This window comes from Poecilia mexicana, unplaced genomic scaffold (assembly GCF_051168715.1).
Source record: "Poecilia mexicana isolate PSO_F unplaced genomic scaffold, ASM5116871v1 scaffold_11, whole genome shotgun sequence".
Lineage (NCBI taxonomy): Eukaryota > Metazoa > Chordata > Actinopteri > Cyprinodontiformes > Poeciliidae > Poecilia > Poecilia mexicana.
In genome coordinates, this window is record NW_028263380.1 from 25,546,356 (window position 1) to 25,570,833 (window position 24,478).

The following is a 24,478-nucleotide window of genomic DNA, read 5'->3' on the forward strand; positions in this document are numbered from 1 at the left end:
CCCTCTCTTTTCTCCTGAAAGCCAGATGGGCCGCAGCTCCTTTTATTCTCGGGCCCCTGTGCACGTGCCGAGGACACCGGGCCTCACGGCGTTTAATTCACAAGCTTTAACCGCCCCCTTCTTTTAACCCACACATCCAGCCCTCCTCCCTCCCTCTTCCTCTACTTTCTGTCCCCTTTCCTTTCTTTCCAACACCTCTCCTGCAATGCCTCCCATCCCAGCCATGACACTGTAGCAGAGAGCTGGCAGGTCGCTGGGTCCTCAATGCAACAAAGCAACGTTGCTGCAGGTTGCTCCACAGCTGTTCTGTTTGTGCACAGATTATTTATAAAAAAACACAATTTACATATATTTTTGTCTATTCTAGCCATTCTATTTCATTTTATTTATGTATTTAGGTATTATTTGCTGTCTTCTAATATTTCTCTGCTCTTCATTTTAATTTCACTTGCTTGGTTTCTCCAAATCAATGCCTGTTTTTTTGCTTCTTATTTATAAAACTTTTTTTTGCTTCATTTATATATATATATATATATATATATATATATATATATATATATATATATATATATATATATATATATATATATATATATATATATCTTTTTTAATCCAACATATATAATATACAGATTTAGACATCAAACACAGAGATTTTTTGCTTTTGCTTTCTACTGGAGGCTTTTATTTCTGTATTCTCTCTCTGATTCAGTCTGTATTTCCTGTAAAAACAAAAAAAAATCAACTGAATATGATCTGTGTGCGCTTCATTATTTCCTACTTGCATAATGTTTTTATTATTTTTAGTAGTTCTCATTCACTTTATTTATGCATTTAGTTAATACTTAATATTTTTAACTTGCCTGGTTTCTCCAAATCATTGCATGATTTCTGCTTCTTATTCATAGAACTGTTGTTTTTGCAACATTTACATATGTTTTTATCAAACATATATCAAATACAGATTTAGACTTCAAATGTATTGATTTTTTTGTTCCATTTTCTTATGGATGGTAAAGATTCAGATTTTCACCTCTGTATTCTCTATCTCAACATTTGTATTTCCTGTAAAAAAAAAAAATCAGCTGTTGATTATGAGGCAGGAGGAATGTGTTCACTTTATTGCAGTATTTACATTTCTTATTTGCAAGTATTTTTATCTATTGTAGCAGTTCTAATTCACTTTAAGTATTGACTGTATATTTTAATCTCTTCTAGTTGATTTTCATTGCTCTGTTTCTGAAAATCAATCCATCTTTTTCTACTTCTTATTCATAAAACTGTTTTGAAGCGTTTTAATGTAATTTTTAAAACCCAGCTTTTATTTATTTCATATATAGATAGATCGTTCATTAATCCCATGTGGGAAATTGTTTCATAAACAATATACACAACTTTGAATGAGTATACACATACATTCAGCTAAAATTATTGTAAAATATGATTGCCCATACAACATAATCACATATCATTTATAAAGCAGCTGCTGTTTTGCATTTTGCAGATGTTTTTGTTCTATTTTCTTATGGACAGTAAAGGGAGAGAATGAAAGCCTGAAAATCAACTCCAGAATGTTACTTATAGCAGGAGGACTGTGTGCACTTTATTTATATTTTGTATTTAGACTTAGTTGTAGCAGTTCTTATCATTGATTCATTTATTGAGGTGTTAATGGGTGTAACTCTCCTTCCTGTTTTGTCATTTTAACATTTATCTGCTTTACATGTTAATTTTCACCTGAGATTCCTCCAAATTGTTGCATGTTTTTCTGCTTTTTGTTCCTTTTGCAACATTTACATATATATTTTTAAACAAACATGTCATTTATAACGCATTTAGCTGATTTTCTGTCGTATTTTCTTACAAACCTGAGCTTTTTCAGAGATTGCAAACACAGATTAAAGCCTGAATCTGTGTTTTCCCTCACAGATTCAGGCTTTAATCTGTATTCCACTAAAATAATCTGCAGAGTGTTAATTCGAGGATTGAAATTCATTATCCAGGCATTCAGTTTGTGATCAGAGCAGCTCCGGTCGCCATGCCTCCTAACAGGATGGTGATTTAGCTGTGAGGAGCAGAAAACTCTGCAGAGCGTTGGGTGAAACCGGGAGGAGGCTGCAGGAGTCCGGCGCTGCTTGATCCGCTGCCTGGAGGCCAGTTTGACCTCCTCCCCTCTCATGCAGCTGCTGAACCGAACCCAGAGATGCTCCACTCCCCGAATCAAAGCGACTGATGTGCAGGCCGTGAGCTGCAGCATTTAATCCGGTTAATTGGTCTGCATGAGGAGCTGCAGGTGTCCAGTCTAAATCTGTTGGTTTTCCGTCATGCATTGTCCAAAATAATAACTAAACTCTTTCTTAAGATCTACCTTTTCAGGGAAAGCTGTGCCGAGCGGGAGTATTTATCACCAGCAGGCTCTAATTGTTATTGAATGTTCTCTGTATTTAGCCGGGATTATTCTGCTTAACGTGGAAATAATGAGGTGTCTGATGTGGAGGCGGCTGCCGGGAGATCGATGGGAGCACTGAGTTAATTACGGTATAAATCAATTAAAAGCAGAGAGCAGGAGAGAGGGCAGCCCGGCTGCAGGAGGAAGACATGCTGCACCAAAAACACGTTGGATTATTTTAATCTTTACTAAACAAGACCGGAAATGACGGCAGAATAGCTGTCAAATAACAATTTCCTCCATCAGGTGTTTCTGCTCCATCTCTTCTGAAAGAACGGAGATCCGGGATCCACACACACCGAGTCCAAGACCCGGTTCCCCGTCTGAACCCAGCAGGACCGACACGACCCGCTGATCCCCCACTCCCACTGCCAGACCCAGATCAATAAACTGCTCAGCCCAATCACTGCGCTGCCGTTTGCGCGTCTGGACTCACTTTTTCCTGCCAGATAAATGTTTATTCCCTCCAATATGCATTTAATTTAAGGACAATTAATCTATAATTTATTCTGAGACAGAAATATTTCATTTATTTCCAACATTTGCACATTTTTAGGTGAACTCCGTTTGGTAAATTCTGCAAGAAAAACTTAAAATTGTATTTAAATTCTGGATTTTTTTTATATAAAAAAATAAAAACTAAACTAAAAAATGAAACTAAATATTTGTCAAGAATTAAAGCATCTCACAAACTGTATTTCCAAAGCGGATTTAGTTGATTTTCGTTAATCAGCTGCTATTTACATAATGAGCATAAATATTTCCAGATGTATTTCCGTTAAAACGACGCATACATTTTAGATAAAAAAGTACATCACCAGCCTTTCAAATATTTCTAATAATACAATGAAATAATGCTTTGAAAATAAAATAATCTACATATTCAAATTATTTAAATACGAATTTTAAAAATGATCTTATTGCTTCGTTTTGCAAATAGAAACCTTTTAACGAATCAACATAGCTTTACTACATCCCGCAAAATTAGAACATATTTGGTTGTATGCAAATAAGAATAACTTTAAGAAAATAGACATTTAGAGATTTTATTTCCCTGATAAATCAACACAAAAATAATATCTGGTCATTTCAATCATATAATTATTGATCTGCCGTTAATTTGATTATTTATTGGCTGTAAACGACCTAAAAGCTGCATCATAATGCGAAGAAGTTTTTCTAATAAAAAATATACAAAATGAGGAAAAACTGCATATTGTTACAATTACAAATGTGGAATTTAACGAAATTTAAAGCACCAAATATGTATCTAAAAATAAATGACATATAGGCCCAGTTAAGTACAGCAGGAAGCTGTGATATATTATTATAAATAATCTGTTTTTCTTTTTATTTATAATAGATAAAAATGTAAATTTTAAATAACGTGTCCAGAGGCTACCAGACAGATTATTTTATGTTTTTATTCTCCTTTAGTTGAAGATCAAACCCAGACAGACACTGACCTCTGGAAGAAAAAAAAAATCCCCTCAATGTGATTGAAAAAGACTTTCAAATTTGTCATCGATCGATTTTCCGTCCGAGTCGCGACACTTTCATGACTTTCATTTGAATTGATGAATAATAACAGATTCATATCTGGAGGGCCACATGTTCCCCAGGAGTCCAACACTGTTTCAGAGAAGCCTAAAACGTTTGTTTCACTCTTTCATAAAAAGAAAGAATAAATATTATGCAAGTACAAATCCTACTCTTTTACATTTATTCTTGACGGATGAGCATAATGTGAGCGGATAAACAATCAATAAGGGTGACAAATAATAATAATCATGATAACAGTTGGAAAAAATGACATGATCTACATTTTTCTGCCTTTATTCTCACGGTAAACATGATCTGTATATGGTGACGGCCGCTTTACCTTTTATTTTAGGACCGTCATTTTGTGGAGCGACCCCAGGGTTAAAGGTCAGCCGGCCACTTTCCCATCGGCACAACCCCTCAGCCGATCAGCTACCCTGAACAGAGAGAAGCGGCGGGGAGGTGGGTCGTTTTTAAGGCCTGAGGAGACATATTCCCTCTGAAACACCTCATACTGCCTCCTAGTTTGGAGTTTATTTTATAAATTACAAGGTATCCCTCCGCAGCGGCAGCATAGTTCCTCCAGCCGCCTTACTGTCGTTGCTAAGCAACACAAAGAGAGACAGGTGAGTTTTCTTTGCTTTAATTTGGCAAAATTAGCTTTTAGCTCGTCAACCACCCGTTAGTGGCATTATTTAGAAAATATTTATCGGAAAATACAAATAGTAGCTTAAGTTTAAACCCCCAGAACTCCGAAACTGAAATATTAGTCGGCCATCTTTACTGTTAGCTTAAATTAGCGTCAACAACCAGCTGAAACCCCGGAAGTAGCAGGTAAAAACTCTTTTAAGTCATTTTAAAGTCAAATAATATATATATATATATATATATATATATATATATATATATATATATATATATATATATATATAGTCTTGTTTTAGTAAATGTTTTATTCTGGTTTTAATCTCAGAGTTCTGATTCAAAAACATGTAATTCTGACTTCTTAGGCATTCTGACTGTTTTTGTTTGTTTATAAACTTTATTTAACCAGAAAAAGAAATACAAAAGTGTCCTGGGATATACAGCAACAAAACGAGATAAAAAAAGACAATTTCATTCTTTAAAATATTTTAAATACAACAACAAATCACATAAAACATCTACAGCCAGATTTTTCTGTCTCCTTCTAAATCAAGCAAATAAATTAAGATTCCCTTGTAGTAATTTTACAGCAGGACTTAAAAATGTAAGGCAATTTTCAATGTTTCCTTTTTGAAAAGAATAAGCTACCTGCAGTAGACATTAATTTCAGAGGAAATTTTAATTTATTTCAAGAACAGGAAATGAATCTTAAAAATATTCAGCTTTTTATTTGAAGTTTTGGGTGTAGAAATAAATTTTTAAATAAAAAATAATAATAATTCTCAGTATATTTGGGTGGCACAGTGGTGCAGCCAAACCTGACCAGCTCACCCTTAAATAATATTTCCTCATTGCAGCGTGGAAAATACGGATCAGGACTGCTCAGACGCTGATAAGGGGCCCACTCTACCCCCCATGGTTTGCTACCATTTCAGGGACTCTCACAAATCTTAAAGGTATTAATTTCAAAGTAACCAATCATATGGAATAATATATGTTTTAAACCATGAGTTTGAAAATGTTTTAATCCACTTTTAAGATAGACATGAGATCAAAAACCACCATTCTGTTCTTGTATTTTATGATTTATGAACCTCAGAATGATTATTCCCTCTCATGCCCTATTGACTCCCATCATTGCATGTATCGACACGTGTGTAAACTCCACCGCAGTCAACATTTGACCAGCGTTCCTGTGTAAATACTGCAGCCGCAGCCTGGGAGGTCAGGAAAACAGTAACTCCCTGGGATTGATTTCCAATAATCTGCTCATTGCTTGTCTGATCCGCAGGATGCAGGGCTACGGGGAATTGCCGGCTCGTGTCCAGGCGGCTGTTGCCGCGGTGACTGGTGTGAAGATAATAGCAGTTAATGAGATATTAACCCACGTAAGAAAGAAGAAGAAGAGGACGGGCGAGCGAGCCGGACTAAAGAGGACAGGATTGGGCTGCATCTGACCCGGACGGATCGATGCCGCGCCCGTGTTCAGGCGCCGTAACGAGCAGACCGAACCGCTACTGTCTCTGGATCTGATGAGGTAAATCCAGCTCCTCACTACTGACGCACAGAAACACAAACATCACGTATGCTGCACACATCAGCCGGCTCTCCGTCCAGCTGGTCTGGCCTGCGGGTCAAAGGTCAGCTTCATCCCAGACGCCTGACCTCATCTAACAAAGGTTGACATTTCTGCTGCAGGAGAGTGTGTGAGTGTGTATTCAGGAATAAGTCTGAGGGAAAAGAGGATGCAGATTTAAACATGTTTCTGCTTTTAAATTCATATAATTAGTTTTCATTAATAAAAGGTAAACAAACCTGAGCAGAAAAGTTGCAGTTCATCAGTGACTGTTGTCGTTTTTACCTTCAGGATCATCATTCTAGATTTTACTTCCTGTCTCTACTTCCCTTTATCTCACCACAGATTTCCTGTAAATCATCACCTGACCTTGGCCCATGACATAGCATCTAAACACTCACACACACTGGGAAACACACGACTACAAACTAACAAAACACACAGCCTGGTTGACTCTTTCTGCAGCATAAACTGAACAGTCACTGAGTCTCTGATCAGCTCTTCAGTTATCGTTTTTCTATTGTTTTTTAACATGCATCCAAATTAAAAGAAATAAACAACATAAACATGCATCCATTTGTTAACTTCCCGAAACAATTAAGAGAATAAATTATTTTCCCTTTTTAGATGTACAATAACACTTTTTGTAAAACTGTGTGTCAAAGTGTGCAGATTCTTTTAGGTTAAGGTGCTGCTTTAAATTTATTTTATTGTTACTAATGATAACAAAGTGAAAGTTGTATCAAAGTTTTATATGAATATTTGGAGTGAATCCAGCAGCGTGGGAACAAAAATGAAGAATCTGAAATGTATAATAAGTCTGCAGCATGTTTATCATCATCAGTGGAAATTGGAGTGTGCAGAAAACAATATTTATGAAAAAGTAAAATTAAAAACGTATTTATGCTTATGATATTAAATCCAGAATGAGTTGGATGAACTCGTATTTTTAATCTATCAGGGTTGGGATGTTTTCATGTTTTCTGTCCTGTGACAACAGATGGCTAACTCTGGGACATTTACCCTCCGCATTAGCCGTGTGATATATGTTTACCACTCCTGAACTTTTTAGATACAGAATTTAAAAAATGTGCATGATTTTATTTCAGATTATACATTTTTATGTGCAATTTAAGGGCTTGAAACAAACTGGATCAGCCAAGATGTCTGTGGTTTTCACCAAAGAAGAAGAAATCAGTGGAGTCATTGATCAATATAAACATTAAATCTGTAATTTTCTTTGCATTTATAGCAGACAGAAATTCAAAATGATTGTTTTAAGTGTCCCTTGTTGTGATTAACTCCTTTCACGAAACACTTACAGCACCATTTTGCCATGTTGATGTGCTTTGGAGGTTAGAGGTCAGTTCGCCTCCGTTACACACCTGACTTGTCAAGCGAGGAGATGACAGCGATGGAGCTCAGGGGCGGCTCTTCTTCACGGGTTTATGACGGAAATGTTTTGTGAAAGAGGCCGGAGACTCAAATATTCCCAACTGGACACAGATCTGGACTGGATTCTGTGTCATCCTGCTGAAATAACCACAGAGAAGAGCCTAGCGATAAATCAATTATATTCATTAAATCCTCCAAAACACAAAGTTTGATTAATCTTTGAAAAATCTCAATATTTTCCACCAATGCACTCCTTGTTGGAGTGATGTCAGCACGCCCAGGGCGGCCATTTTGTTTGTGGAGTGTGTTTTACTGCTTCTATCTATTTGGACCTTGAATTCAGGTCAACTCTATGACTTAATTTTTTTTTTATTTAATTTGTATGACAATAGAGTGGAAATATTACCAGAATAAAGTTGTAATATTAGGAAAATGAAGTAGTAATTTCATGATTACTCCAATACAAAAAACATAAAAATGGTGTTGATAATTGATTAGTCTTTTTGTTTTAAATATCTGAAATACTGCCAAACTGGTTACATGAATTTTTCTGTTTTATCTACAGTTTTCCTTTCATGTCATTTTGTTTTTTATTTTAAAGCAGTTATGAGTCACATTGGTGAAACCTTAAACTGCTGCTGCGCAATTTACTCACCAGGTTGTTGCCAAGCAACCAAAGAATGATTGAGTTGCTAAGTAACCAAAGAGAGAGAGAGTTAGTTGATGCCATGATCTCAGCCTAGCTAGCTGTCAGACGTTGAGCGGCTAAAGTCTTTCCACTGCCTACATCTCCCAGAATGCTGTGCGGTTCTGGATCAGAGTTTAGTGAATATTCTATATATTTAATATTCAATCAGATGCATTATTTGTTGATATAGATCACATGTCTGTATATTATTTATTTATTGTTTAGCCCCATTCGTGATGTACAAAAACTAATAACAAAATATGAATGACAAAAAAAAATGTGTTTCCTCTTTGATCTCTGACCGTTACTCTCTGGTCTGAAGTTTTACCGTCTCGTATTCAGGAACCGACCGGCTCTACGGACGTTTCCAGCAGACGGCCTCCTCCGGCTCCTTCCACACTAATCATCCCACAGCTTCAAAGATGAAGGTAGGACTGAGTGGGGGGAAGGGGTGCAGGAGAAAAACGCACGCCTGGCCGACTACCTACAGCCCTCCTCTCCTCCCAGAAACCATTCTTTTGCTCCTTCCAGCTCTCCTTCACCCTCTAATCCCTCGCTACTCCACTGCATATGTTTCCTAATCCGGAGTGTGTGGGAGGCCCGCTCCTCGCCCGCCCCCCACCCTTCGCCTTTTCTCTCGGCGGCTGTAATGCGGTAACCTGCCTCCGTTCCTCCTTTCTTTTAGCTCTCCGCCTTTCTCCCTGCAGCTCTTATCATTAGACCACACTCCCCACCCGCCCCGCTTTCCCCCGTCCACCACTCCTCTGGTTGTCTGTTCTGCTTTTTCTTCATTTCTAGCAAACATCTTCTGTTTTTTCCTCACTTGTCTCTCAGGAAATCCACTTGTCACGAGTACATGTGAAAAACTGCACAATGTTTAAAGGGCACCTGTTATACAAAACTTGCATTTTTTACATTTTTATACATCCATTTGGGTCTCAACTGCTTCTAAAAACAGCCTAAGTAAATAAGTTCATGTTGTTTGGTGTCTGGAAAATGAGTCATTTCAAAACAGTCCTGATGGTTTTAATCACTACCAGAGATGCACCAATCAAATATTAATATCTGTATCGGTCCCGTTATTGGAAAAAATTCTATATCTGGTGTAGTGACAGTGTCTGTGATCTGTGCTTTATTATTTCTTTTACATTATATTTAGAATTCCTAATTGCACTTTCTTAACCACTTGAAGGATTTGCCGCAGTTTATGTTTAGATATTTGACTGAGGTAGTAGATTTTGTCACTTTCAGTTTCTTCTTTTATTTTTACATCAGCTGTTATGAACTTAATTGCATTTACTAAATAAATTAAAGTTGTGATGTTTACACGTTTGATCAAGCTTTTGACGCTATTGGTGTGTATCAGTGTGTTGTGCTGCTGCAATTATGAAAGAAACTTGTAATCCATTACATTTACATCACCTTGCAACCCAAGCGGAGCTCCAGCACATTTGGTCAGCTGGTTTTTCTGCTAGATGGTCTGTACAATGGCTGCTGGAAAAGACAAATGTTTGTTGTTGACTTAACATACAGAAACCACTTGCTACAGACCCTAAAAGATCTCAAATTAGGCAGAACTGATCAGACTAAAATCTCATGATCTAGATTGATTTTGTGCAAAAAAATGTAATGAACATGTTTTCTATTGTATTCTAACCCCTTTAAGGAAGCATAGTAGATCACCTTTAAATTCACCTGGACATATTATCCTAAATGAATATTGAAATTTTCCTGAAATTGGCGTCTAAATTGAATAAAATTTGATGCAGTGAGTGTTTCCACTCTCCTCTTCAACACTTGATTATTTCCTCCTAGAGTCTGCTGCCCTTTCATCCTCTGGCTGTCTTATTTCCTCGCAGGTGATTTTGTTCTCTGAGTTCAGCTGCACACACACACATGTATACACACACACACACGCACTTTCTCTCACTCACATTCGGGCTTTTTGTCCCGATTCTTCTCTTGCTTTACCCCATTACTGAATGGTATTCCTGCAGGCCTTTGTGCAGCCTTGTATAGGCACATGCCAAGTCAAGTTATTTCAGAGCGGTTTCAATGGAATTACCCCCCAAAATAATCCCCCTTTTTGCTCCTACCGCCCCCCAAAAAAGAAGTAGAAAGAGACATGAGAATAAAGAAGAATAATGCAAAATGAAGCTGCAGCCTTTACGCAGAATGAGGCTGCAGCGCCACACCAGAGGAACACGAGAATATGAAAAGACCTCAGTGGACGCAATAAAGACCCAGAGCAGAAAGGTTAAATAGAAGCAGCGGCGTTTTCTGGAAAGTTCAGGACTGAAGCTGAGCTCTGTTAGCAAAGGCAACCGCATCAGAAACTTTAACATTTTCACCTCTGAATACCTAAAACAGGATTGAATTGCCTTGTTACAGCTGGGCTACATGCACGAAGAAGGTGGAAGACACTAAAATTTCTGGTTCAGCAGCTCAGACGGTCCTTATTTGGTTGGAGGTCAGAGGTCGAAGCAGCAGCAGCCCACAACGCATGTAATGAAACTGAAGGACGGCCGTTCAAATGATCCGTAAATCAGGAGTGACTCCAGAGAGCGCGGTTTAAATGCAGCCCTTCGATAAGTTTTAGATGCTCTTTGTGTAGCTCATCCGACCTTCAGGCGCCGATTTCTTCCAGTTTTTCTTCCAAAACATTTACTGCTGGAAATGAAAAACATTTAAAGGGGACATTTTGAGTTTTCTGTGCTTTTTGTCAGAGACAAAAAGAACATTTTGGAGACAAACGTTGAGAAAATAAAAATCAAAAGTGAAGAATAAGCAACAAAATTTAGATCTGTTCACAAATATCATGCATATCTGCTGTGTTAAACTCAGATTTCCTCCACAAAAACACACTGTGGATCATTTAAGTTCATAAAGGTTCCTCTGATCAAAAATGCCTTTTACCAGTCTCAGCTGTGCTCTGTGAGGATTTCTAATATTCAGTTTGACTTTTTCTTTTGTTTTATTGCGTGAAACCCTGGCTGGCGTGCAGAAACGTGCGAGCCGCTGGGTTTTTTATGAGCGTGTCCTCATCAGGGCATGTATATATTTTCATGTGTGAGAGTGTGTGCCAGTGCCAAGTGTCATATCGATAGGTTAATGGCTGCGGTGTCAGATTCAGGAACTCTCTGATTAGTTGACAGTTCACTAATCCACACCCCGTCCTGAGTTATTGGTCCGGCACATCGATTTCCAGCCCGCCAGCCAAACCGCGAGGAACTCGGGGGTCGTAAGAGAGCCGGCCGCTATTGATTGGCCCCAGAATCCACCCCCGCCGCCTCCCTCACCGCCGCCACGCCGTGCACTCCAAACACAGATCCTGCAGCACCCAGCCTGACCAGGGCTTCATGGTTTCTGTCTGTGTGGAATCAAGCCTCCTCACATGTACCTGTAGGTTTATATATTTATAAGACCTCCATCTGATCCATTGTAACAAGTAAAAGATTTTCATCCACTGTTTTGCCAACATCACCTGCTGTTAAAATGAAACAATTAGCATAGTTTCTTCTGCCGTCTTATGCAAAAACAATGAAACTGCAGCTGTACCCCTTGAACATTTTTCACATATTATAGTCATGCTTGATTGGGATTTGCTGTGATAAATCAATAAATGGATTTTCTGAGATGAAAAATAAATTATTCATGGTTAGTTGGACTGTCATGATAACACATTTTGCAGGGTGGTAAATTGTCCCAGTTATTATCATGATATTATTGTTTTGAAACCATTTTTAAAGCAATATATTGATAGTTGCATAATGATACAAGCTTTCCAGCAGCTCAGGTGATGAAGGCTCACTTCCCCAGTTGGTGGGGATTCGAAATCTTGTTCTTTTTAGAAATGAAAGTATTTTGATCTTTTGATCAAACCTTTGCTGGTGTCTTTACTCATTTACACTCCAGTTCAAACAGTTTTTGTTTGTTTTCTGGTATCTTAATGGTTTGGCACCGCTGTATCTGGGACACTCTAACCAGAACATCAAGGTCCAATCAGCTCCAGTGTGGAGATGTTATAGCTTCTGATGGTCGTACCTAAATATCACATCACCGCTGTGCAGAATGACGATGATCTTTTTTAAGAACACAACTCTACTCATTGGGTTTCAGTTCCAGTTGAGCAGAAAAGTTTAAGGATTTTCTTGTTAAAAGTTTATTTTATGTTTACATTTCAGTGTTTATTGGTGTAAACACGCTAACGAACGGGAAGCTGGTCAGTCATGGAGGTAAATCCAGTACAGATATGGAAGAAACGCTGCAGAAGCCTTTAAACGTCAACTGTCCAGCAGGAAAACGGCCCTAAACATACAGCCAAAGATGTAGTGAAACGGTTTAGGCCACAGCATATTCATCTTTTAAAATAGCCTAGTCAAAGTCCATCCTCTCCATCTGAATTTATTGGACAATAAAAACATGACCTTTTGCTTTCACATCACAATTTAGCTCTACTTTTATGTTGATCCGTTAAATACAGGTTTGATTAAATACAAACTGGTTTGGGGTGTGATTTCTTTTGTGAGACCTGCTGCACCTTCACCTGTCCGACAAACCAGAATCGCTGCATTTGCCTTTAGATTTGCCCTTTTCAAGTCAGGCTCATTTTCTTCCTCTTTGACATCCGATTGCTGGAGCTCCAGGTGAGACTGATCCTAAAGAATCAAGCCTCCGACTGCAGCAAGGCAAAGCAGCGTGCAAGGCGAACACACCGAACCCTGTTGATTCATGGGAACATCTAGCCTTCGCTGTTGTCCTCCTCTCCACATTCCCTGCATCCCTCTTCCTTCCTCTGTTTCTCCTCGGCCCCTGTGTAAGCATCGGGGAGGGGTGGGGATGAGGGGTTGTTAAACATTTTTCTTCCCTCTTAATTGTTTTGACTTGTGCCATTGGCATCCCGATTAGGCCCCATTGATTTCCCACTGCTAAGTGCATTGATTTCTACATTTCTCATTGATCCTCACTTCTAAATCTACCCACACACACTCTGTGTCTGTCTCCCTCCTCGCCAGGAAAACCACGCAGGCTGAACACGAGCTTGTGTCTGTGTATGATTGTGAGGATGTCTGCGAACAAGTAAATTATACTGAGATAAGGAGGGAACACCAGAGATTCGAGAGTTGGCCTTTATGTGGAGTTAAATAGAGAAAATGTATGTTTGAGTCAACATCTGGAGGACTTTAAGTTTGTTACAAATTAATTGAACTGATTATACATGTACTGTTTTGGGCAAAGACTTGAATCATCCGTCATTTCTCTTTCTTTCTCCACAGCAGCCAGATATTATTGTAATCTTCTGAAGTAGACATGATCAGTATTCTTCTGAAGGACCAAAATATCTGGTTCTAGATGCATCCAGTGGGTCCAAATGATCCAGTTCTAGATTTACTGGATGGGACTAAAAGACGACATTCTCTATTCATCACTTGGGTCCAAAAGTTCATGTTCTAGATGTAACAGTTTGGTCCAAAAGATCATATTTCTAGGTTTATTGACTGGGCTCAAATGATCCAGTTCTAGGTTTATTGATTGGATCCAAAAGACCCAGCTTCACTTTTCTTTTGGTTGTTTTTTTTGTTTGTTTACTTCTAATTTCAATTATTTTATATTTTCAATTAAAACTGTCCATTGTTTAGGCATTTGAACTCTGACCTGGATTATTAAAATGTAGGCTATATACCAGTGATAAGAGTAATGAATATAAATTGAATATGTTGGCCCAGTTTCATTTTTTCTCTCATTTATTTATTTAAATATACAAAAATATGAAGAACATAGTTTGACATTTTCATTATAGAAGATTTCTACTGAATGATTTTCTAAATTCTTGGTAAACAGTGCATGTTTATGTAAAGGTTGATGCATAATCATCATCATCTGCATGAAAGCCTGATTTTCTGATTTTTAAACTTCATGCAGCTCAGTGGAAAACTTTGAAATATTCTCAAAGACTATACAGAAATGTCCAGGTCTTAGGATTTTGAAAATAATCCAGTTATATGATAATTTGCATGTCTGGCTATAAATGGGGAATCTCACAAAGAGCTTTGTTCTTGAGAAGAAAAGTTGTTGATAGGATCTCAAATTTGACAGCAAATGGATAAGAAACTGATCTTCAAAGCAAGATTAGAAATTATTTGCATATTGCACCATCCAACACATTGATGGTTAAAATTTATGCACATTAGCAAATTAAATAAAGTTGCTGAGAAAACGTTGAAACTTAATTTAATGAGATGCTAAAAATCAGATGAAAAGCACTGAGATTTCCTTCATTATCCCAATATTTTCTGTCCTTCTGTTTCAGCTCCAGTGTTGTCTAAATGATATAAAACACCTTTCAGGTCTTATGTTTCCAACATAGGTTTTGCCATCATTCCTCACACACACACTCACTCACACACACTGTTTCTCTGGTTTCTCCTGATCGTATTCTGCGGCGTCCAGGAGAGCCGGGTCTGATCCGCTCAGAGTTTAAGGCTCTCATCTCCCACCATTTCTGCAGCGAGCGCACATCGCCTGCACCGGCCGGAAAGCTCCATCCATGTCACTGGCAATACCTCAAGCCTTCATGCTGCGTTTGTGCTAAGCTAAGCTCTTTGGGCTCAAGAACCAGAGCTGTGTGTGTCTGCATGGATATAATGTCAGATTTTGTCAGTTTCTGGCATTTTTTGCATGTTTGGGCAGCAAAGAGCACGTCTGGCTTTGTATCCACGAAGCTACATGTGAACTTTAAGGCATAAAAGCAAAAAAAAAGTCAATATTTCAGCTCTGCTTCCCCTCTCTCCTTCCCTCTGTTCGGCGCTGTCCTGCGTTTTAAATCTTAAATCCATTACAAGCCATCCAGGATGAAGCAGGATGCAGAACATGTGTGAAATACAAACACGGGCAAATTCAGGGCAGGAAGAGCGTCTTCAAAGCCAGAATGAAATTACCTGTGAAAATGAAAGAGAATATACATGAACAAAATCCCTATAGAGCCTATGGAGATAAGAACATAGCATGGGGGGAGAAAGTGTATGCACAAACCGATTTTCACGCTCGCTGTGATTTCCAGCGCGCTCGGGGTCGGGTCGAGCTCGTGAGCTGTAAGCAAGAGCATTGATCTGCCTCGATGATCGTATCAAGGTGGCGTATCGACGGCGTCGTGTTTTACTCTTTTGTTTGTCGTCTGCGGCCTGAGAGGAATAATGGAAACGTAGGAGAGGTATTGGCAGCGCCGAGACGGGCCTATTGACGAGCTGTCAGAATTGATTACTTAGTCAGGCCGCAGGAGGAAAGGCGGCGAACAGAATGAGAGATAACGAGAGGAAAAAATCTAAAAATAATGCGCCAGAATGGCTGCAGATGAATCCCTCTGTCTGCGGGATTAAACAGAAACTTTGTCTTCCCTTCAGTTTGTGTGTTAATATTTTATGGTTTAATAAGCCTCATGTAACAGCCTGGTAATGATTCTAACTCTTCATTTGCTGCTGTGTGTGTGTGTGTGTGTGTGTGTGTGTGTGTGTGTGTGTGTGTGTGTGTGTGATCACAGCAGCAGCGGAGGGGTTTGTGGTGATATAATTGTAAGCCGGTATTGATTGGCTCCCCTTGTTATTGATGAGGGAGAATTTAATTCAACCAACTCGTTTGTCAACGTGACACTGCCATTTAACAATGAACTCTCTCTCTCCGTCTCACACACGCACGCACACGCACGTGTACACATACACACACACACGCATTCAGAAAAGATCTCGTCCTTCTATATTAATACAGGGCATCCTATGTCTTACAGGCATGTGTCTAAAATTCAGGCCTTAAAATGTCTTAAATAATTTTTTTAAATGTAAGTTAGCCTTGTACATGTTAATGACAGATCTTAATCTCATATTCTATGTTTTATTTTTTTTTGTTGGACTTTAATGTCAGGCTAAAGTTTGTGTCACATGCAGACATCTTCATTGGATTGGGTGACTTGAGCCGGTTGTGGCTACCGCTAACTAGCGGCTAATACACCCCAGCTAGCTAGTGTAAAGTGTGGACTTATCACCGGTTGACTGGGCGACGTTCATCTTCACTGTTGGCTCATTTCTCTTGCCAACTCTTACAATGCTGCATTTATTCTGTGCTAAAAGGTTTGGCACTACTACTATATAAAATTCTTTTGCACATTTTTGTCAATCTTAAATCTTAGATTTCATTGGTAATGGTCTTAAAAAATCTTACATTTTGTTGGTGAAACCTGCAGAAACCCTCAGAACAAAACACTAAATCTTGGCAAGTATTTTATTTGAGTTTTTAGTGCAGATATCTTGGTGCACTTGAAATAAGACAAAAATAACCTGCAAGTAATTTTTCAGAGAGAAATGTGAGCTTGTTTTTAGTGACTAATTCCTTAATATTGATAATGGCAGATTATTTCCACTTATCATGGAAAAATATCTTGTTTTAAGTGAAATAATCTGCAAATTGCACCTGTATTTTCTTTTCAACATGAAGGAATAATTGATTTAAAACAAGTAAATGTTGCAGAAATTTATTTGTAAGTTAATTTTGACTTATGTCAAGTGGACTAATATATTTTTACAAGAAACTAGACTAAAAATACTTGATACAATTTTGTTTTGGCAGTGCTGTAATAAAGATGTTTGCTTACTGAGAGTATATTTATATATTTTCAACAAATTGATGTATGCATGATATTTCAAACCATAAATAGTTTTTTGTCAAATATTTGTAGTTTTAAATGCGTCTGTATTGTTTTCCAGGTTGTCTTGGCTCCTTGTTTGCATTGATTAATCAGAAATGTATTGTAACCAATAATCCTCTGAGAGAGGATTCAGAGGAAAAGGAAATATTAACGAGGCCGGCCGTGCGTTGTGTTCCTCACCTCTTCTTTAGATCCACACTTCTCCCCCCTCGACACACACACACATCCCTCCTCCTCGCGTTGGACGCACAAAACACACTATATTCTGCAAGAAATAATTGCTTTTGTCTGGAAGGAGTTTGTATCGGGGCTCCTGTGCGCTTGCCCTCCTCTGTGGAAGGGGGGGATCATGAGGGACAACTGGTCGTTTCTTTATTCGGCCTCTCCCTCCTCCTCCTCCTGCTCCTTTTCTTTTCGCTCCCCGTGCCTCTCGTTGGGCACGCGGATGTCATCTGTCAAATGGGAGCAGCTTTTTTTCTCTCCAAGTTTAAAGGGGGGTGGAGGGATCTTTTGTGATGTGACGTGTGCCGATTCATGGTTGAGATCAAAAGCTGCAGCTTGTAACGGAAACGGCTCCAAATTAGATTTAAGATTAAGAACAAATGGCAGCGAAATGAGCTATAAATTAGTAGATCTAAAAACATGACGGGGTTTTTCCACTTAAATAAGGTGAAGAAAAGTTGTTTTTATAAACAAAACTTAAACTATTGATTCACATTAAGCATTCAGTTCTTTTTGTTAATATTCTGTAACATTGTTCACTTTACCTTTAAATGTTTTCCAAATTTATCAGATTGTGAGGATACCTCTAATCCACAGATTATCTGACAGCTTTAGTTCTGGACTCAAGATTCCAAATCTTAAACTTTTCACCAAAGTCGCTTTTTAATCAAATCTCTCCAGTACTTTTCAGTCTAGTTTCTAGTGCAAATATGTTAGGACTGTTGAAATGAGACAAAACTAACCTGGGAGTGACTTTTCAGCAAGATATATGAACCTGTTTTAAGTAAATAATCCCTTAATATTGATGAAATAATCTCGTGGCAGATTAATTCACTTATAACTAGGGGAAAATGTCTCGTTAGTGAAATAATCTGGCAGGGAAACTAATACATTTTCATTATTAAGGAATTCCTGACTTAAAACAAGCTCCTATGTAAATTAGTTGTCTTACTTAAGTGTTCTGAGGTATTTGCACTGGAAAACAGAGAAATACCTGGTAATATTTTTTGTTTTTTGAAGTGTGAAAACTGAATGGTATTTGAAAATGCTCTTTATTTACTCCATATTGACAGACACCCTGTTTCCATCTGAAGAAAAGAAACCTCAGAGCTTTGTCTTCTGCATGCCTCGTCACAAGGCCTCTGCAGAGGTGGTTGATGAAGGAGTTGAGCCTTGTGTGTTGGTGCAGGGATGCCTCTAAAAGATGCAGGATGATGGCTTTGGAGAACTGGAGATGGGCAAACCCGATCTAATTCATTCAGCTCAACCTGACGAGAAGAAGAGTTTCCAGTCACGCTGCTGTGTAGCCGCCTTGGCTTTGGAAGAGACGCTGCCTTGGGTAAATAAGGGAGCATCAGCTCCAGCCCTGTTTGGTCCTAAAAACATCGGTCTACCAATGATCCAAACCAATTAGTTTGGATCATTTGACTCTGTGTGAAAGCCAACGACAGCAGCTCAAAACGTAACAAATGTTGTTAGTTTTGTAATTTTGGTCTCCAGTAGAACAGAGTATGCTGGTCTATCAGGGGAAACACCCTGAATCTCCAGCACCGGATTAATGACCCTTTGACCCCAACATGCTCAGTTTGATCTCCAGCAAAGCCAGGCTTCTACTGGATCCTTTGGACATCTTGAAAAGTGTTGTGGCTTTAGCGATGCAACTCCAAGCTACTGCACAAAATAACTGAAAGACCATAGCTCAGCATTCAGTTTATGTACTGGTTTCTATTTTATTTTTACATTTAAACATATAAACCATTCCAATAAAGAGGAAGGATATAACTTATTTAAAAGCAGTCTTAGTGTTTTTAACAACACGGAAACAAGAAAAATACGTGTTGGGAACCACTTTTGGCTTTCAGCTTCAGCTTATGGATCAGTTATTGGTGCATAGCCACCACTTTCCAACTTCCTACAGACACCCCTGTTATTCAGTTACCTTATCTTTATTTCCTGTAAGGGTTGTTACAGCGGCGTTTAGTCCAATCTTGCATTGACTTCAATGAGCTGCGGGAGTTGGTAAAGTAACACCCAGCAGTAGAAGAGCGGCGCCTCCGTAAAGTGAGTAAACCGGGCCTCTGATGATGCTGCTTCCACGTAGCAGGTGGTTCATAAACCCTCCTTCCTCTCCCTGCATGCGCATTAGCATTGGCTTAGAGCCCGGGGCCTTTCTAACTATGAGCGCCATAATTGATCGATAACTTATTAACAGCTCAGTCTCACCTCGGAGTTTATACGGGAGGTGGGAGACGGAGAGCTGCGCGCACTTGTGGTCGATTTTTCTTCCATTGACCGCGATATTTAGCGCATGGATTTTTCTATTTAAAAAAATCCATGTTGGTGATAATCTGGAGTGTAAACGCAGTGCGTCGGAGAGGAGAAGAAGAAGAAGAGAAGGAGGAGAGAGAGGGAGAGAGAGAGGGGGGTTATGGCCGGGAGGCACATTCACCTCTTACGCACACCCCTTAATGGGAAAAGCATGCAATTTAAATTCAACTCAGCTGACATTTTACGCACATTTTACGCATACACGCACGTGGCCTTCCAGAGCCCAACATAATTACTAATTTAAGAGCCGCGCGTGACCGTGGGGGCTTTGATTAGGTGTCCGCCTCTGTGGAAAAGAAATACATTAGCCGAGATCTGCAGGTGACCTTGTGCAGGCCGGAGCTGCGTAAATCCATACAGAGAGAGGCAGAGATCCACCTGCTGAAATATGCATCAAAGGTTCCTCCCCTTTGAATTCATGTCCGCACATTGTGAGGAGCGGATCGATCTCTCTGAGGCCGGCGATGATGTGATTATTGGCTTCATTATAATGAAATAATCAGATGATCAATGGCTGGATCTTGTACAGGATCATGGTGGTAATGAAATGTGAAGCACGAGGTTGTCTGATGGGTTTTAATGTGTTAACACGCAACAATACGGAATATAAAGTGTGCAGAGGAAGTGTGTGTGTGCTTGTATGTGTGTTGGGGTGACGGGGCTCGGGGTGGAAAGGGGAGGGAATATGGGGTAAAAGCAAAGGGGGGGCTGGTATCTCTCCGTCTGTCTCCCGGAGAGAGCGCCGAGCCGAGCCAGAGTGCGTTCAGGCTGCGCAGCGTCGGAGCTGAAACCGCTGGGGTTCCCAAAATAAACCGAAGGCACCCCGACCCTCACACACACACACACACACACCCAGGGAGAGAGAGAGAGGAGAGGATCCAGGCGGCGGAGAAAAGACCGAGGATGGAGCAGCAGAGCCAAAGAAAAGACACCAGAGCCTGAGAGAAAGCGCCCTTCCCCTCCTTTTTCTCGCTTCCTCAGCTGGAGAGGAAACGGAGGACCGCTGCGCTGATTGATATGGATTCTCTCGTTTATTTTTCTATCGATTCTGCTTTAATTAGTGACCCCCGCTAGAGAAAGAGGAAGAGGGATACAGCGAAAGGAGGAGAGGGAGGAGCGAAAGTCAAACAGGGGGTGCTGCCTGCCTACAGCCTTACTTTATTATTCCATTAATTCTTTACCAAATAATGTTTTACGTTGCATTATTGTGTCGCTTTGTGTATTCTTCTGCAGACCAGCCAGCTACTAACCAAATCTTTACTAGAACCAAAAATTAAAATCAGCTCCACTCAGATACGGACATTTCTTTTTTCTTTTCTTTTTTCTTCCCGAGGATTCACGGGTGGACAGTTTGAGACTTTTACGGACAGAACTGGAGGAGAAATCCATTTTTATTAAACCCAAAACCAAAGCAAAGAGACGGAACCTCACCGGGCTTTACGCACAAACTGTGTCTGCTCCGACTGTTCACATGGGCGCAATGAGAGCAGCTCTCATCCGGGCTCAGAAACCTCCAGCCTGCTTGGATAACCACTGATCAAGCATCGATCACAAGCGTCCACCAGATCTGGAAACAGAGCGATGTAAATCTGCCGAGGAAGAGTCCAGACTCCCCGAAGGAAAAACACCTAAACTTCCTGAACCGTCCCAGCGTCCTCAAAGCGTCCGCAGAGCAGGAGAGCAAAGCCGGCAGGCAGGCCAGAGAACGACGGCAGGACCCCGGATAGAAGGAGCAGCGAAGTGAGACCAGAATAAACCAAAAAAATCCAACGACCACCAGGTCGACAGAGGACCATGTTTGTCCCCCTGCCGGTCCCCTTCGTCTTTCAGAGAACAACGTCCGACTTCAGCGCCTGGAGACTCAAGTCCTCGCTGGTCCCGCGGTCCAGCCCCGGTAAGCTGCCTCTCCTGCACACAGCCAGTCCCACTCAACACGTCATTTAGTTATTTTACCTACATCCTGCTAAAATTGGGTTAAATTGTTTTCAACTTACAGCAGGTAAAATTTATATATGTTCACATTTTCCCTTAAAAAATCTGCTTTTCAATATGTTGAGGTTGCAGAAAAAAGATAAATCACAGCAATAGTTTGAGAATATTTTTAGTCATTTACTTAGAAATGTTTTTAAAATATCAAAATTGTTCCGATGAGTTTTCTGTTTATAATTCACATTAATTCCTCTGTTTTACAGTGAATAAAACAAAAATATGTAATTCATATTTCATCTTATTTTTTAAAAATCGCTCCCTTACTTACTTGCATTTGGAAAACCTTCCCAAAAAAACTGTGTGCATGAATATTTAATCTCATTAGCATCCATCAGAGATCGTTGCTGCTCCTCCATCCATCCCATCTGCCTCCTCTCCTCTCCTCCAGTCTTTCTCGGCCGGGTTCGGGGGTGATATTCATGGTCGTCTATTGATCAGGATGTATTGATCCCCGACTGTTGGGAAAACAGGAGTCCAGTTAGAGAAGGGAGAAACTTTAACAAACTAGAAACGATAACGGTTTGAGTTAAAAATCTGTTATTTGGAGTAAAATAAATAAAACTGATTGGGTTTGAAGTGAGTCTGTCGGTCAATAATCGCCTCCCTTTATGCTCACTTAAATACCTCATCACTACTTTAATGATGCTTTGGTGAATTGCTGATCAATACCCTGCCGTAGCTGTAATGCTTTTATCATTGTCTTAAATGTTTCTACTTGTTCACTGGGATATTTATGCCGTTTTATTGCTAGAGCTAATAAGAAAACCATTTAAAAACTCAAATGAAGCTATAAACTGTTCACGTTTGGATAATTCTTAGTCAAAAATAAAACCATTTGACAAACTGGATGTATGCTGGTCCGAGCAGAACCATGCGGCAGTAATTGAGGTTATCAGCCTAAGTAGGCGTCAGGAGGAGAGAAACGCTTTCTGCTTTGACAGGCAACACATAACCGGCGTGCAGCTTCTGTTTTGGAGGGGGTGGGGTCCCTTCGCCGGCTGGGCCTCTAAGAAATTAAAGTTAAAGGAGCAGCAGAGCCATGGAGTGATTGGATGAATAAGAGAATGGCCGGGTGCATGAATGAATAATGAGTGAGTAAGAGGGTCAGCAAATGAACAGGTGAGCTCATCGGTGAATGGAAGCAATAAGAATTAGAGATTGTTTGTTTGGAGGAATCCGTCGATTAAAGGCAGAGTGTGAGTGAAATCTGACCAGCGTGTAAAATGTGAGCGTTTGAGAGCGAGCCGGTTCCCCGGTGTGTTTCCACATGTGAGGAAAGAACGGGTTGGAGTTCCTGCTCCGGCTGCTTTTTTATTTAAACACATTGCTGTGATAAGCAGCCGATACACACGAGAGAAATAAACTGTACAAGAGTGCAAACACTCATCTGTCCATTTTTTTCTCAGTTGTTTCTTCTTTTCTCCGCCTTTCATCGATGCTCTCCAGAGACACACAAACAGAGAATCTGCTGTTTCCTGTTGTCTTTCCCGTTTCTGTGAAGTAGGATTCACTCGACACGGAAATGCAAACTCTCCTCCCGTCTGCGGCTCGTCCCCGCGGACGGACGGCTTGCAGAATTGGATTTTCTTTTGGTGTTTTGGCCGGGCCTTGTAAGCCACTTTAGCTAAATCTGTTACCCACAGACCTGCTCTGATCTGAGACCTCTGTGTGTGTGTGTGTGTGTGTGTGTGTGTGTGTGTGTGTGTGTGTGTGTGTGTGTGTGTGTGTGTGCGTGTGCGTGTGCGAGTGTGCACCGATCTGGGTGTGTCCCAGATGAGGTGAGTGAGTAAAACAGCTGACAGCGGCTCTTTGCTGCATCTAAACTCTTTGTTTGTCAGCCTGAATCTTAAACTGTCCAGTGATTAAATCACTGATTTCAGTCCAGTTGCACAAACTGAGACGCTCTGAGGTTCTGCTTTAAAATCCCTTATTTAGTTGATCAAATTACATTTCTGAACTCTCACACTGCTGCAGGATGTCTGTTTGCTCCCTTTCAGTAAAATAAATCTTGTCGCTCTGCTTTACTAGCTTTGGAAAATTACAGAAACATGCTGAGGAATGGTGGCTTTTATGGATGCAAACATAATCAAACTGAGTAGATCCTCTAACTCCTGATGGATAATAATCTTTATGTAATCAGGTTTGTCCCACTGAGATAAAAAAAATCTCTTTTTCAAGAAGACATGGCTAAAGAATGGCAGCATACAGTTGAAAATTAGAAAATATTCAGTTATAGCACATAACAGAAATACAATAAAATACATTCATAGATATTGAAGTAAAGCATTAAAGTGTGCAAAGTGAAAATCTGATTTCTGTCATGTTTAAGGCCTCAAACTACTGATTACAAGTTAATGAAATGTTCTTTATGGCTAAAATGGTTTGATCCTAACTGGCTCTAATGTAAAACAGTAAAACACAATGAGTACCCACTTTATTTTAAAAAATTGAATTTGACTTAATTTTACATCAAAGAATAAAAAATAAATTGCACCTAAAATACGAAAAGATGTCAAGATATTAGAATATCTTACATTTTTTAATAGTTTTTGTATACAGTGACATTGGGCCCTGTCTGGGTTAAGATTACCTGCTTAAATATTTTAATTTTCCATTTTTTTGTTTCACAAGGTAAACATGTTCTTTAGTTTAAATTGTTTTATTATGTTAACAGTGTAGAATTTCCCCAATACAACAAATTTATTGTTAAAAACCTAGAAGACGTATTCACAATGAAAGTAAAGAAAAAATCTTTTTAGGTTTACCGTACCCCTCAAACAAAAATAATGATGTTTTTGGATAATTTTTCTTGTTAGCTTGACCAACATTTTGTCTGCTGGAGTCTCTAGTTTCTAAGTGGTTCCACGACAAAAAGGCATTTGAATAGGAAGACGTATGCTAAGCTGCTAGGCTAATGCTAGCTTGCTTCCTCTGTTTTGATAGGACTTG

The 24,478-nt window shown here is 39.5% G+C and overlaps 1 protein-coding gene across 2 annotated transcripts in view; it reads left to right on the forward strand.

Moving 5' to 3' along the window:
- Positions 1–20,290: 20,290 nt before the first annotated feature.
- Positions 20,291–24,478, forward strand: part of pou2f2a (POU class 2 homeobox 2a) — a 66,956-nt gene continuing 62,768 nt past the window's right edge. For both annotated transcript variants that reach the window (XM_015001170.2, XM_088010491.1), the window contains exon 1: positions 20,291–21,434. In XM_015001170.2, the coding sequence (XP_014856656.2) occupies positions 21,335–21,434 (100 nt within the window). In that variant the 5' untranslated portion in view covers positions 20,291–21,334. The remainder of the gene's footprint in view (positions 21,435–24,478) is intronic.